Source organism: Cetorhinus maximus, chromosome 5 (genome assembly GCF_964194155.1).
Source record: "Cetorhinus maximus chromosome 5, sCetMax3.hap1.1, whole genome shotgun sequence".
Classification (NCBI taxonomy): Eukaryota; Metazoa; Chordata; class Chondrichthyes; order Lamniformes; family Cetorhinidae; genus Cetorhinus; species Cetorhinus maximus.
The window spans coordinates 142,673,475-142,687,681 of record NC_135883.1 but is presented as its reverse complement, the minus strand read 5'-3'; the positions used below and the strand labels follow the sequence as shown (position 1 = coordinate 142,687,681).

General features: G+C 44.8%; 1 protein-coding gene across 2 annotated transcripts in view; it reads right to left on the bottom strand.

Annotated features, from left to right (window-relative positions):
• The window catches only part of LOC144680977 (uncharacterized), a 157,534-nt gene extending 143,678 nt beyond the window's left edge, over positions 1 to 13,856 (bottom strand). Inside the window, exon 1 of one of the 2 annotated variants that reach the window (XM_078542601.1) lies at positions 13,747 to 13,856. Coding sequence is in view for 1 of the 2 variants with exons in the window: in XM_078542600.1 (XP_078398726.1) it covers positions 13,747 to 13,831 (85 nt within the window). In the remaining variant the exon portion in view is untranslated. The remainder of the gene's footprint in view (positions 1 to 13,746) is intronic. The other variant, XM_078542600.1, reaches the window with a different exon arrangement.
• Positions 13,857 to 14,207: the final 351 nt, after the last annotated feature.

Here is a 14,207-nt window from a genome sequence, read left to right as displayed (position 1 = left end):
TCTAAAGGAACTATACAATGTAGACCATGACAAGCTATTTTACAATGTTCAAACTTGTAGGAACAGAAGACAGCCTGTGCTTCAAATGCAAAACTATTCTGTGCAATCATTGTTTCAGTGAGCAAGTCTAACAATCTATGGAACAGACTTTCTGGAGAGATGGTGGAGGCAGGTAATGTTGATTTATTCATGTGTAAATTAGATTTGTTTCAGAACATATATTTATGGATAAAGTAAATAAGTAATTTGAGCCATGACATTTGGCAACTTTAGCATGCTTGGGAAAAACAGGTGATGTAGGACCTATTATTCCCAAAGCTTTCCACCACTTGGGGGTTTTACTTCTCTTATGTCTAGGCCTGTTATTGATAGCCATTTCTAATTGATAGCCATGATTATCAACAACTCTATTATTGTTGCATCATGCAACTACCAGGGTGGTAGAATGTGAAATTTTTCATTGAGCAATTCCTATGTAACTCATATGCTTACCAGACAAAATAAGAGCCCATGGTGTAGGAGGTAACATATTAGCATGAATAGAGAATTGATTAGCTGGAGACAGAGAGTAGGTGTAAATAGATCATTTTTGGGTTGGCAAGATGTAACGATTGAAGTGCCGCAGGGATCAACCGTCTACAATCTATATTAATGACTTGGATGATGGGATCGAATGTATGGTTGCTAAATTTGATGATGACACAAAGGTAGGTAGAAAAATAAGTGTGAAGTGGACATAAGGAGTCTGCAAAGGGACTCTGTGAGTGGCAAAAATTTGGCAGATGGAGTGTAATGTGGGAAAATGTGAACTTGTCCATTTTGGCAGGAAGAATAAAAAAAGCAGCATATTATTTAAATGGAGAGAGATTGCAGAACTCTACAGTACAGAGGGATCTGGGTGTCCTGGTACATGAATCAAAAATAGTATGCAGGTGAAGCAAATGATTAGGATGGAAAATGGAATGTTGTCATTTATTGCAAGGGGAATGGAATATAGAAGCAGGGATATTTTACAGCAGCTGTATAGAGTATTGGGGAGACCATATCTGGAGTACTGTGTACATTTTGGTCTCCTTATTTAAAAAAGGACCTAATTGCATTAGAAGCAGTTCAGGGAAGGGACACTCGACTGACTCCTGGAATGAGGGGGTTGGTTATCTTATGGGGGTTCGTTATCTTATGAGGAAGGGTTGGACAGGTTCAGTCGGTATTTATTGGAGTTTAGAAGAATGAGAGGTGATCTTATTGAAACATATAAGAGCCTGAAGCAACTTGACAGAATGGATTCTGAAAGCATGCTTCCCCTTGTGAGAGAGATTAGAACTAGGGAACACAGTTTAAAAATAAGGGGTCTCCTCCAGAGAGTGGTAGAGGCAGGGTCACTGAATACTTTTAAGGCTGAATTAAATAGATTCTTGATTGACAAGGGAGTCAAAGGGTATAGGGCAGGCTTGTCCAACTGGCGGACCACAGGCTGCATTGTGGCCCGCATAATCCCTTTATGTGGCCCCCGGAGCCACCGTTAAAAATGCCACTAAGATAGGTCAGTAAAATTAAGGATTTTGCAAGGAGCTGTTCCTCCAATCACAGGCTGTTCCTTTCCCACATTTGCTGCTGATAGACTCACTTGTGCGTCGATCTGCAGCAAACCAGGGAGAGAAACAGTCTCAGATTGGAGGAGCAGTGAACACCAACAGTGGTCAGTGTGCTGAGGGCTGCCGGGGCCCAAGGCACCGAAGGTGCAGTGGGCCCAGGGTGGGGTGGGGGTGAAGGTGTGGCAGGCCCGGGGGTGGCAAGTGGGGTGGGGTGCACAACCCTTGTCCTTCTAGATGGCAATGGTTGTGGGTTTGGAAGGCGCTGTCTATGCAGCCTTGGTGAATTCCTGCAGTGCACTTGTAGATGGCACACACTACTGCCACTGTGCTTTGGTGGTGGAGGGAGTGAATGTTTATGCATGGAGTGCCAATCAAGCGGGCTGCTTTGTCCTGGTTGGTGTTGAGCTTCTTCAGTGTTGCTGGAGTTGCACTCATCTAGGCAAGTGAAGAGCATTCCATCACATTCCTGACTTGTGCCTTGTAGATGGTGGACAGGCTTTGGGGAGTCAGGAGATGAGTTACTCGTTGCAGGATTCCTAACCTCTGACCTGCTTTTGTAGCCACAGTATTTATATGGCTAGACCGGTTCAGTTTCTGGTCAATGGTAACCACAGGATGTTGGTAGTGGGGGATTCAGTAATGGTAATGCCATTGAACGTCAAGGAGCGATGATTAGATTCTCTCTTTTTGGAGATGGTCATTGCTTGGCACTTGTGTGGCATGAATGTTACTTGCCGCTTGTCAGCCAAAGCCTGATTATTGTCCAGGACTTGCTGCATTTGGACATGGACTGCTTGAGTATCTGAGGAGTCGCAAATGTTGCTGAACATGTGCAATCATCAGCGAACATCTGTGCTTCTGACCTTATGATGGAAGGTCATTGATGAAGTAGTTGAAGATGTTTCGGCTGAGGATGCTACCCTGAGGAACTGCTGCATTGATGGCCTGCAGCTGAGATGGTTGACATCCAACAACCACAACCATCTTCCTTTGTGCTAGGTATGACTCCAACCAGTGGAGAGTTTTCCCCGATTTCCACTGATCCCAGTTTTACTAGGGATGCATGATGCCATGCTCAGTCAAATGCTGTCTTGATGTCAAGAGCAGTCACTTTCACTTCACCTCTGGTGTTCAGCTCTTTTGTCCATGTTCGAACCAAGGCTGTAATGAGGTCAGGAGCTGAGTGATAATGGAGGAACCCAAACTGGGCATCAGTGAGCAGGTGATTGCTAAGCAAGTGCCACTTGATAGTACTGTTGATGACCCCTTCCATCATTTTACTGATGATCGAGAGTAGACTAATGGGGCGGTAATTGGCCAGGTTAGATTTGTCCTGCTTTTTGTGCACAGTACATACCTGGACAATTTTCCATATTGCCGGGTAGATGTCAGTGTTATAGCTATACTGGACCAGCTTGGCTAAGTGAGCAGCTAGTTCTGGAGCACAAGTCTTCAAAACTATTGCTGGAATATTGTCAGGGCCTTTGCAGTGTCCAGTGCCTTCAGCCGTTTCTTGATATCATGTGGAGTGAATTGAATTGGCTGAAGAGTGGCATCTGAGATGCTGGGGACCTCAGGAGGAGGCTGAGATGGATCATCCACTCGGCACTTCTGGCTGAAGATTGTAGCAAATGCTTCAGCTTTATCTTTTGCACTGATCTGTTGGGCTTCCCCATCATCAAGGATGGGAATATTTGTGAAGCCTCTTCTTCCAGTGAGTTGTTTAATTGTCCACCAGCATTCCTTGCTGGATGTGGCAGGATTGCAGAGCTTAGGTCTGATCCGTTGGTTGTGCAATCACTTGTCTCTGCCTATTGCTTGCTGCTTATGCTGTTTGGCATGCAAGTAGTCCTGAGCTGTAGCTTCACCAGGTTGACACCTCTTTTTTAGGTATGCCTGGTGCTGCTCTTGACATGCCCTCCTGCACTCTTCACTAAATCAGGGTTGATCCCCTGGTTTGTTGGTAACAGTAAAGTGGGGGATATGCCAGGCCATGAGGTTACAGATTGTGGTTGAGTACAATTCTGTTGCTGATGACGGCCCACAGTACCTCATGGATGTCCGATTTTGAGTTGCTGGATCTGTTCAAAATCTATCCCATTTAGCATGGTGGTGGTGCCACACAGCATGATGGAAGTTATCCTCAATGTGAAGACAGGACTTCGTCTCCTGAAGGACTGTGCACTGGTCACTTCTATCAATACTGTCATGGATAGATGCATCTGCGGCAGGCAGGTTGATAAGGATGAAGTAATTTATGTTTTTCCCTCTTGTTGGTTCCCTCACCACCTGTCTAGCAGCTATGTCCTTTCAGACTTGGCCAGCTCGGTCTGTACTGGTGCTACTGTGCCACCCTTGGTGATGGACATTGAAGACCACCACCCAGAGTACATTCGACGCCCTTGCCACTCTCAGTGCTTCCTAAAAGTTGCGCTCAACATGATTCATCAGCCGAAGGGCGGGGGGTGGGTGGCAGGTGATATGTGGTAATCAGCAGGAGGTTTCCATATACATGTTTGGCCTAATGCCATGAGACTTCATGTGTTCCAGGGTTGATGTTGAGAACTCCCAGGGCAACTCCCTCCTGACTGTGTACCATTGTGTCATCACCTCTGCTGGGTCTCTTCTGCCGGTGACACAGGACATACCAGGGATGGTGACGGTGGTGTCTGGGAAATTATCTGTAAGGTATAATTCTGTGAGTATGATTATGTTAGCCTGTTGTTTGACTAGTCTGTGAGATAGCTCTCCGAATTTTGGCACTAGCCTCTAGATGTTAGTAAGGAGGACTTTGCATGGTCGACAGGGTTGAGCTTGCCATTATTGTTTCTGGTGCCTAGGTCGATGCCTGGTGGTCTGTTCAGTTTCACTTCTTTTTGTTGACCTTCTAGTGGTTTGGTACAACTGAGTGGCTTTCTAGGCCATTTCAGAGGGCATTTAAGAGTGTAGTGGGTCTGGAGTCACATGCAGGCCAGACCAGGTAAGGGCAGCAGATTTCCTTCCCTAAAGGACATTAGTGAACCAGATGGGTTTTTACAACAATGGTTTAATGGTCATCATTAGACTTTTTGTTCCAGCTTTTTATTAAATTCAAATTCTACCATCTGCTATGGTGGGATTCAAACTTGGGTCCCCAGAGCATTACCGGCAAAGGGTGGGGTGGGGGGGGGTGTTGTGAGAGACAAAATGGATGTGTATGTGGGTGCGTGTGGGAGAGAGCACGTGAGGGAGAGAATGTGTGTGTGAGAGACAGAGTGTGTGAGTGAGTGAGTGTAAGAGTGAGTGAGTGCGAGTGTCAGAGTGTGTCAGTGAGTGTGTCATTGATGAGTGAGTGTGTGTGTGCATGTGTGTGTGTGTGTGCGTGTGTGTGAGTGAGTGTGTCAGTGAGTGAGTAGAAGAGAGTGAGTGTGTGGCCCGAATTTTATGCTCCTCCACCGGTGGATTTTTAGGTGTGGTGGGGGGGTGCAGGTGGAGCATGAAATTCGAGGGATGGGATTCATTCTGGGTTCCAGCCTGCCCCGACCACGCTGGGCGGGCAATGCCTCAGACGGGAAGCCACCCTTGCCCCAATTGAGGATCTTAAAGGGCCAATTATTGGTCATTTAAGAGCGGTTTCCCATCCAGTCTCAATTTTTAGCTTGGCAGGAGGATTGACCTTACGTGGGGAAAGCCCAAAAGTCAACAGACTTATTTCTCAGGCAGGAAGTGGGGGAGTGGGGGGGTGCCTCCATCAGAAGCCCTCTTCTGAAGTTGGGCGCTCTCCCTTAAGGTCTGGTGCCCTCGGGACCTCGCTCCCCCCACCCGGCCTCTCCCCCAAGACCCCGATCATCCCCTTCACACCCCTCTCAGGCCATCATTACCCTTCCTGCCCTGGGACGCCTTGAACTTACCTTGGGCTCCAGTGCCCAGACTTAGTTTCAGGTGTCCTCATGCAATTCCTGTTCAGCTCTTGTCGCTGCAGGGACTGGAGTGCTGTGGGACTTCCTCCCAAGTGAGGGGCGGAAGTCCTGCCTGCAGCCACTTAATGCTCATTCGAGTGTGGTATGTCTGTGGGGCACTCAGAGTTGGTGGGGATGTATTCCCCACTGACTCTTCCATTGGCAGGAAGTGAGAGCCCACCATCCGAAAAAATTCAGACGTGTATGTGTGTGCGTTTGTGTGTGTGTGAGAGAGAGTGAATGAGTGTGGGAGAGTGAGTATTTGAGTGAGTGTTTGAGTGTATGTATGTGTGTGTGTGTGTGTGTGTGTGTCTGGCTCACTCCCAGTCTTGGAACTCTCAGTCACCCTCACCCCTGCACACCAACACATACTCTCACCCACTCTCAGGGTGAGTGAGTAAACACCCTGACACTGGGACTGAGCCAGACATGCACACTCTCACCCTCTTACAATATAATTGTCATTTTTATTAATGACTCTTTTTTAAAAAAATCAATTTATTGCTTTGACATTGCTTTATTTTTGCTCAACAAGTTGCTTCCTTTCTTCATGTTCAACTTTTTTTTGAAATTCATGTATCTTTCTGAAATCTGCTCATTGATCCCTCGAGTGAATAAAAAATGGAAATGTGGCCACCCATACTAAAGAGTGGACAAGCCTGGTATTGGGGATAGGAAGGAAAATGGAGTTGAGGCCATATATGATCAGCCATGATCTTATTGAATGGTGGAACAGGCTCGAGAGGCCAAATGGCCTACTCCTGCTCCTAATTCGTATGTTCGTATAGACTTCAAAACTATCATAGTGGATTTCCCTTGACACTATCAAATGCTTTTTTTAGTTAAGTTAATAAAATTTAGTACCACTACAAATTGCTATCCTTTGCTTTTCTCAATGACATTACGAAGAGTAAAGATTTGGCTGATGCAAGAATTTCTTACAAAAACTAAAGTACTCTTCTTTTAGTCTCCCATCAAAGGACATCCTATTGAGGATAATGATACAGAAGAGTTTGCCAGGGACAGAAAGTAACGTAATATCACACTAGTTGTTACAATCATTTCTGTCTCCTTCCTTGGAAAGCTTGACAGTGATTTCTTTGTCCAAACTTTAAATATTACATTTCTTTCCCACACTAAATTAAATAGATGTAGGATGGTAGTCAGATTTTCATCTTCACGCTCCTTTCGTACTTCGGGACAAATGTGATCCTCTCCTGGTTATGTTCCTTAAGTTAGTTATGGTAAAGCTTAAACAAAAACAGAATTACCTGGAAAAACTCAGCAGGTCTGGCAGCATCGGCGGAGAAGAAACTGATTTCTTCTCCGCCGATGCTGCCAGACCTGCTGAGTTTTTCCAGGTAATTCTGTTTTTGTTTTGGATTTCCAGCATCCGCAGTAGCTTTTAGCTTTTTGTTTTTATCATGGTAAAGCTTACCTCATTCATGCATTGTGATTTCTACAATTAACATCCAGTTCAGCAAACTTTTTGGTAAAGATTAGCCCAACAGCTATAGGCTAGTGAGTTTAAATTTGGCGGTGGGGAAACTTCAAAACAAGAGACAAAATTAATAGTCACATGGACAAATGCGGGTTAATTAAGAAAAGCCAGCATGGAATTCTTGAGGGAAAATTATGTTTAACTAACTTGCTGGAGTTTTTTGAAGAGGTAACAGGGAGGTTTGATGAGGGCAATGCTGTTGATGTGGGGTACTTGGACTTTAAAAAGGCATTTGATACAGTGCCACACAACGGACTTGTGAGCAAAGTTATAGCTCATGGAATAAAAGGCACAATGGCAACACGGATACAAAATTGGCTGAGTGACAGATAACAGAGAATAGTGGTTAATGGATGTTTTTTGGGATGGAGGAAGGTTTGTAGTTGAGTTCCCTAGGTGTCAGTGTTAGGACCTTTGCTTTTCCTGATATATATTGGCCTAAACCTTAGCGTACAGGGCACAATTTCAAAGTTTGCATTATGAACTGTGAGGAGGATAGTGTAGAATTTCAAAAGGACATAAACAATTTGGTAAAATGGGCAGACAGGTGGCAGGTGAAGTTAAATGCACAGAAATGTGAAGTGTTTCAGTCTGGTAGGAAGAACATGGAGAAACAATATAAAATAAAGGGTACAATTCTAAATGGGGTGCAGGAGCAGAGGGATCTGGGTGTATATCTGCTTAAGTCATTGAAGGTGGCAGGAGAGATTGAGAGTGTAGTTAATAAAGCACACAGTACCTTAGGCTTTATTAATAGGGTCATAGAGTACAAGAGCAAGAAGGTTACGTTGAACTTGTCTAAGACACTAGTTCAGCCTCAGCTGGAGTACTGCACCCAGTTCTTGGCACCGCACTTTAGGAAGGATACCAAGGTATTGAAGAGAATGCAGAAAAGATTCTCGAGAATGGTTCCAGGGATGAGGAACTTTAATTTTTTTTTAAAAATTCATTCACGGGGTGTGGGCAGCATTTATTGCCCATCCCTAGTTGTCCTTGAGAAGGTGGTGGTGAGCTGCCTTCTTGAACTGCCGCAGTCCTTCTTGTGTAGGTACACTCACAGTGCTGTTGGGAAGGAAGTTCCAGCATTTTGACCCAGCGACAGTGAAGGAACGACGATATATTTCCAAGTCAGGATAGTGAGTGACTTGGAAGGGAACTTCCAGATGGCGATGTTCCCATCTATCTGCTGCCCTTGTCCTTCTAGATGGTAGTGGGCTTGGGTTTGGAAGGTGCTGTCGAAGGAACCATTGGTTAATTCCTGCAGTGCATCTTGTAGATGGTGCACACTGCTCCTACTGTGCGTTGGTGATGGAGGGAATGAATGTTTGTGGATGTGATGCCAATCAAGCAGGCTGCTTTGACCTAGATGGTGTCAAGCTTCTTGAGTGTTGTGGGAGCTGTACACATCCAGGCAAGAGGGCTTTTCCATCACACTCCTAACTTGTGAATTGTAGATGATGGACAGGCGCTGGGGAATCAGGAGGTGAGTTACTTGTCACACGATTCCTAGCCTCTCACCTGCTCTTGTAACTACAGTATTTATATGGTCAGTGCAGTCCAGTTTCTGGTAAATGGTAACCCCCAGGATGTTGATAGTGAGGGATTCAGTGATGGTAATGCCATTGAACGTCATGAGGCAATGGCTGGATTCTCTCTTGCTGGAGATGGTCATTGCCTGACACTTGTGTGGCACGAATGTTACTTGCCACTTGGACAATATCCAGGCTTTGGCTGACAAGTCTTGCTGCATTTGGACATGGACTGCTTCAATATCTGAGGAGTCTTGAATGGTGCTGAGCATTGTGCAATCATCAGCGAACATCCCCACTTCTGACCTCATGATGGAAGGAATTTCATTGATGAAGCAGCAGAAGATGGTTGGACTGATGACACTACCCTGAGGAACTGTAGCAGTAATGTCCTGGAGCTGAGATGACTGACTTCCAACAACCACAACCACCTTCCTTTATGCTAGGTATGACTCCAACCAGTGGAGAGTTTTCCCCCGATTCCCATTCCTGATTCCCAAAACTCCAGTTTTGCTAGGGGCCCTTGATGCCACACTCAGTCAAATGTGGCCTTGATGTCAAGGGCAGTCACTCTCACCTCACCTCGGGAATTCAGCTCTTTTGCCTATTTGTGAACCAAGGCTGCAATGAGGTCAGGAGCTGATTGTATCTGGCGGAACCCAAACTAGGCATCAGTGAGCAGGTTATTGCTAAGCAAGTGCCGCTCGACAGCACTGTTGATGACTCCTTCCATTACTTTACTGATGATGGAGAGTAGACTGATGGGACAGTAATTGGCCGGGTTGGATTTTTCCTGCTTTTTGTGTACAGGACATACCTGGGCAATTTTCCACATAGCCGGGTAAATGCCAGTGTTGTAGCTGTACTGGAACAGCTTGGCTAGGGGTGTGGCAAGTTCAGGAGCATAAGTCTTCAGCGCTATTGCTGGAATATTGTCAGGGCCCATTGCCTTTGCAGTATCCAGTGCTTTCAGCCATTTCATGATATCACGTAGAATGAATCAAATTGGCTGACAACTGGCATCTGTGATGCTGGGGACCTCTGGAGGAGGCCGATATGGATCATCCACTCAGCACCTGGCTGAAGATTGTAGCAAATGCTTCAGCCTTATGCTTTGCACTGATGTGCTGGGCTCCCCCATTATTGAGGATGGGGATATTTGTGGAGCCTCCTCCTCCAGTGAGTTGTTTAATTGTCCACCAGCTTTCATGACTGGATGTGGCAGGACTGCAGAGCTTAGATCTGATCTGTTGGTTGTGGGATCACTTAGCTCTATCATTTGCCGTTTATGTTGTTTGGCATGCGTGTAGTCCTGTGGTATTGCTTCACCAGGTTGACACCTTATTTTTAGGTATGCCTGGTGCTACTTCTGGCATGCCCCCCCTGCACACTTCATTGAACCAGGGTTGATCCTCTGGTTTGATGGTAATGGTAGAGTGGGGGATATGCCAGGCCTTGAGGTTACAGATTGTGTTCGAGTACAATTCTGCTGCTGCTAATGGCTCACGGTGCCTCATGGATGCCCAGTCTTGAGTTGCTAGATCTGTACAAAATCTATCACATTTAGCACAGTGGTAGTGCCACACAACACAAGGGAGGGTATCCTCAATGTGAAGGTGGGGCTTCATCTCCACAGCAGCTGTGCAGTGGTCACTCCTACTGATACTGTCATGGACAGATGCATCTGCAGGTTGGTGAAGATGAGGTCAAGTATGTTTTTCTCTCTTGTTGGTTGCCTCGCCATCTGCCGGAGACCAAATCTTGCAGCTATGTCATTTAGGACTCAGCCAGCTCAGTCAGTAGTGGTGCTACCGAGCCACTCCTGGCGATAGACATTGAAGTCCCCCACCCAGAGTACATTCTGCGCCCTTGCCACCTTTGGTGCTTCCTCCAAATGGTGTTCAGCATGGCGGAGCACTGATTCATCAGCTGAGGGAGGGCAGTATGTGGTAATCGGCAGGAGGTTTCCTTGCCCATATTTGACCTGATGCCATGAGTCTTCATGGGGTCTGAGTCCATGTTGAGGACTCCCACCTGACTGTATACCACTGTGCCGCCACAGTCTATCCTGCTGGTGGGATAGGACATATCCAGGGATGGTGTCTGGGACATTATCTGTAAGGTATGATTCTGTGAGGATGACTATTTCAGGCTGTTGCTCCCAATTTTGGCACTAGCCCCCAGATGTTAGTAAGGAGGACTTTGCAGGGTTGACAGTCTGAGTGTGCCATTGTCGTTTCCGGTGCCTAGGTCAATGCCAGGTGGTCCGTCTGGTTTCATTCCTTTTTTGTGACTTTGTAGCAGTTTGATACAACTGAGTGGCTTGCTAGGCTATTTCAGAGGGCATTTAAGAGTCAAGGAGTCACATGTAAGCCAGATCAGGTAAGGACGACAGATTTCCTTTCCTGAAGGGCATTAGTGGACCAAATGGGTTTTTACAACAATGGGTTTTTAATTGCAGATTAAATTTTTACTGAATTCAAATTCCACCATCTGAGCGTTACCCTGGGTATCTGAATTACTAGTCCAGTGACAATACCACTATGCCATCGCCTCCCTTATATACGACAGATTGGAGAAGTTAGGACTGTTTTCTTTGGAGAAAAGAAGGCTGAGAGGAGATTTGATAGAGGTGTTCAAAATCATGGTGGGGGGTCTGAACACAGTTCATAGGGAGAAACTGTTCCCATGAAAGGATCAAGAACGAGAAGGCACAGATTTAATGTAATTGACAAAAGAAGCAAAATAATATAAGAAAAACCTTTTGCACGCAGCGAGTATTTACGGTTTGGAATACCTGCCGCGAGTGTAGTGGAGGAAGGTTCAATTGAAGCATTCAAAAGGGAATTATCTGAAAAGGAAGAATGTGCAGGGTTGCACAATGAGGGCAGGAGAATGGCACCAGGAAAATTGCTCACTCGGAGAGCCAGTGTGGCAATGTTGGGCCGAACGACCACTTTCTGCGCTGTAACAATTCTGTGATTCTGAGTTAAAGTCAATCCTACTGTCTAGAGGTAATGTGTTGAAGATTTTGTGGAAGTTTTCTGCCCACCTCCTCTTTATATCTTCTGGTTTGGTGACAAGCAAAGCATGCTTGTTTTTGACGGGACCATCACTGGAAATGTATATGGTCTCCATCTGATATTGTGATTGATGTTGCGCTGAGAGATTCACCTTGCATTAAATTTGGCATGGCTCAGTGGAGAAATCAGGGTCCTAAACTTTGCAGATGACATCTGCCTCATTACACATTTCTTATATTTTTATTAAAGAAAGATAAATGAGCTTGCAGACATGGATAGAAAAGTTGGATTATATATTAATGGTGCAAAAACACAGATCATGAAACATAATGTTGACTCTGATAAAAGAATAATTCTAATAGGTAAACAACAGCAAATTCTGCATTCTTTTGCCTACTGTTAATTACAGCGTGATGCAACATGATGGAGTTTGCATATCTGATGTCAAAACTCACCTGGAAAACCTAGTGGAGCTTTTTAGACACTTGAATCAACCCAGAAATCAAATGTAATTAGTGAGAAAAAAAATCTAAAAAATGTAAGATGTGTTGGCTGTGCTCCTAATTTGGATTATAAGTGTGGCGGACCAACAAAGCCATCAAAAGCAGCTCACCATCTTCTAATATATATGCTGCAATGACTATTTGTTATCAGGTAGTTTAAAAAAGTGACAAATGCAAGTGTATATCAGAGAGCACAGAAACCACCAATGACTAGAAGTTGAATTTTCCCACAGATTTTGGAACCCTGAAGTCAGGACCAAATGGAAGTCTTCTTATGAATAAAGGTTAGACAGGCTGGGTCTGTATCCATTGGAGTTTAGAAGATTGAAAGGTGATCTTATTGAAACATATAAGATCCTGAAGGGACTTGACAGGGTGGATGCTGAAAGGATGTTTCCCCTTGTGGGAGAAACTAGAACTGGGGACACAATTTAAAAATAAGGGGTCTCCTATTTAGGATGGAGATGCGAAGAAATTTTTTCTCTCAGAGGGTTGTGAATATTTGGAACTCTCTTCTCCAGAGAGCGGTGGAGGCAGGGTCAGTTAATGTTTTTAAGGCAGGGTAGATAGATACTTGACTAACAAGGGAGTCGAAGGTTATTGGGGATAGGCGAAATGTGGAGTTGAGACCACGGTCAGATCAGCTATGATCTTATTAAATGGCAGAGCAGACTTGATGAGCCAAATGGACTACTCCTGCTCCTAAATCGTATGTCTGAATGTTTGTAAGTCCTGAACTTGCACTTGCCAGCAGCGGAACTGTCAAAGGGATATTCCGGAGGTGGCTTTAACTTGGCCACCTCCAAGCTCGCCATCCAATTAAAGATGACAAGTGGTCTTCCAATGCTGCCGGACCTATCAGGGACCAGCAGCTCTGAAGTCTTGGCAGTACCACAGGAAAGGGTGGGTGGTGCTGAGGCAAGTAGGACATCAAGTGGATACATGAGGCGTAAGCTTAAAATCAAAATTTAAAGGAATCAAGCAGGCAGGCTCCTCAGATCAGAGGGGGAACCTTTCCAGAATGCCCACTGGGGCCATGGGGCCTGCCTCTCCTGCCCGCCACTGGAAAAAGTCCCGGGGCCAGGAAAATCAGAATACTGAACTAAATTGGTCACATTCTGAGAATGCTGGACAGCAAGATTCCTAAGCAAACATGTAAATGGATGTTATAAGGGAAAAGAGCTAGAGGCCAATCAAGAGGATCTCTGTGCAACACAATGATGCACCTGAAGTGTGCCTGCAACTTTGCCTGCTACAAGCAAAAGCCCAAGCCAGGATTGCATGGTGTCAATTCATTACTATTCTGTGCACCTCAGTGGAGCAGGAAAAATGATGATGATGACAACAATGACAATGACTGCAATGTTACAATTCCTGAAGAAAGAGACATGTTGAAGCTTTTTGTCTTTCAAAAATACCAGTATAAGGGGAAAATAACAATTTATACTGTATGAGTTTATACTGCACTGTATGGATTTATATTGCACTCTCTTCTCATACAGTATAAATTGTTGCTTTCCCCTTATATTGGTATTCTTGCGAAATGTCCTGATGGGTGCAAGACGAAAAACTTAGACGTCTCTTTTTTCATCAATGCTCAAGTTCTGTATTACCAAACAACTATTTGTTACAATGCCATTGGAATTTTAGCACTAACCTTGGGTATCAGGTGACTTTTCAGCAACTGTGGTTTTCAATAAATCTACTTTATCTGTCAAATTCTGTAAGGCAGTTGACTCCATCCTCCTCAGAGAGCGAGTCGATACTGGAAACAGAGTGAATGAACTTTGAAGGATTTCTGAAAATCATGAATTCAGAGCTAATCTCAAACTTGGACACAGGTGGGACAGAGTAGAGCCAACTATGTTCGCCTGGTTTACATAGCATCTTTCATAGCCTCAGGGCGTCAATAAAGTATTTTTTGAAGTGTCATCACTGTTGTAATACAGGAAATGTGACAGACAATTTATGTACAACAAGCTCCCACAAACAGCAAAAAGTTAATGACCAGATTACCTTTTTTTTTGTGATGTTGATTGAAGGATAAATATTGGTCAGGACACGGGGATAAATTCCCAGCTATGAAAGCAAAATATTGCAAGTGCTGGAAATCTGGAA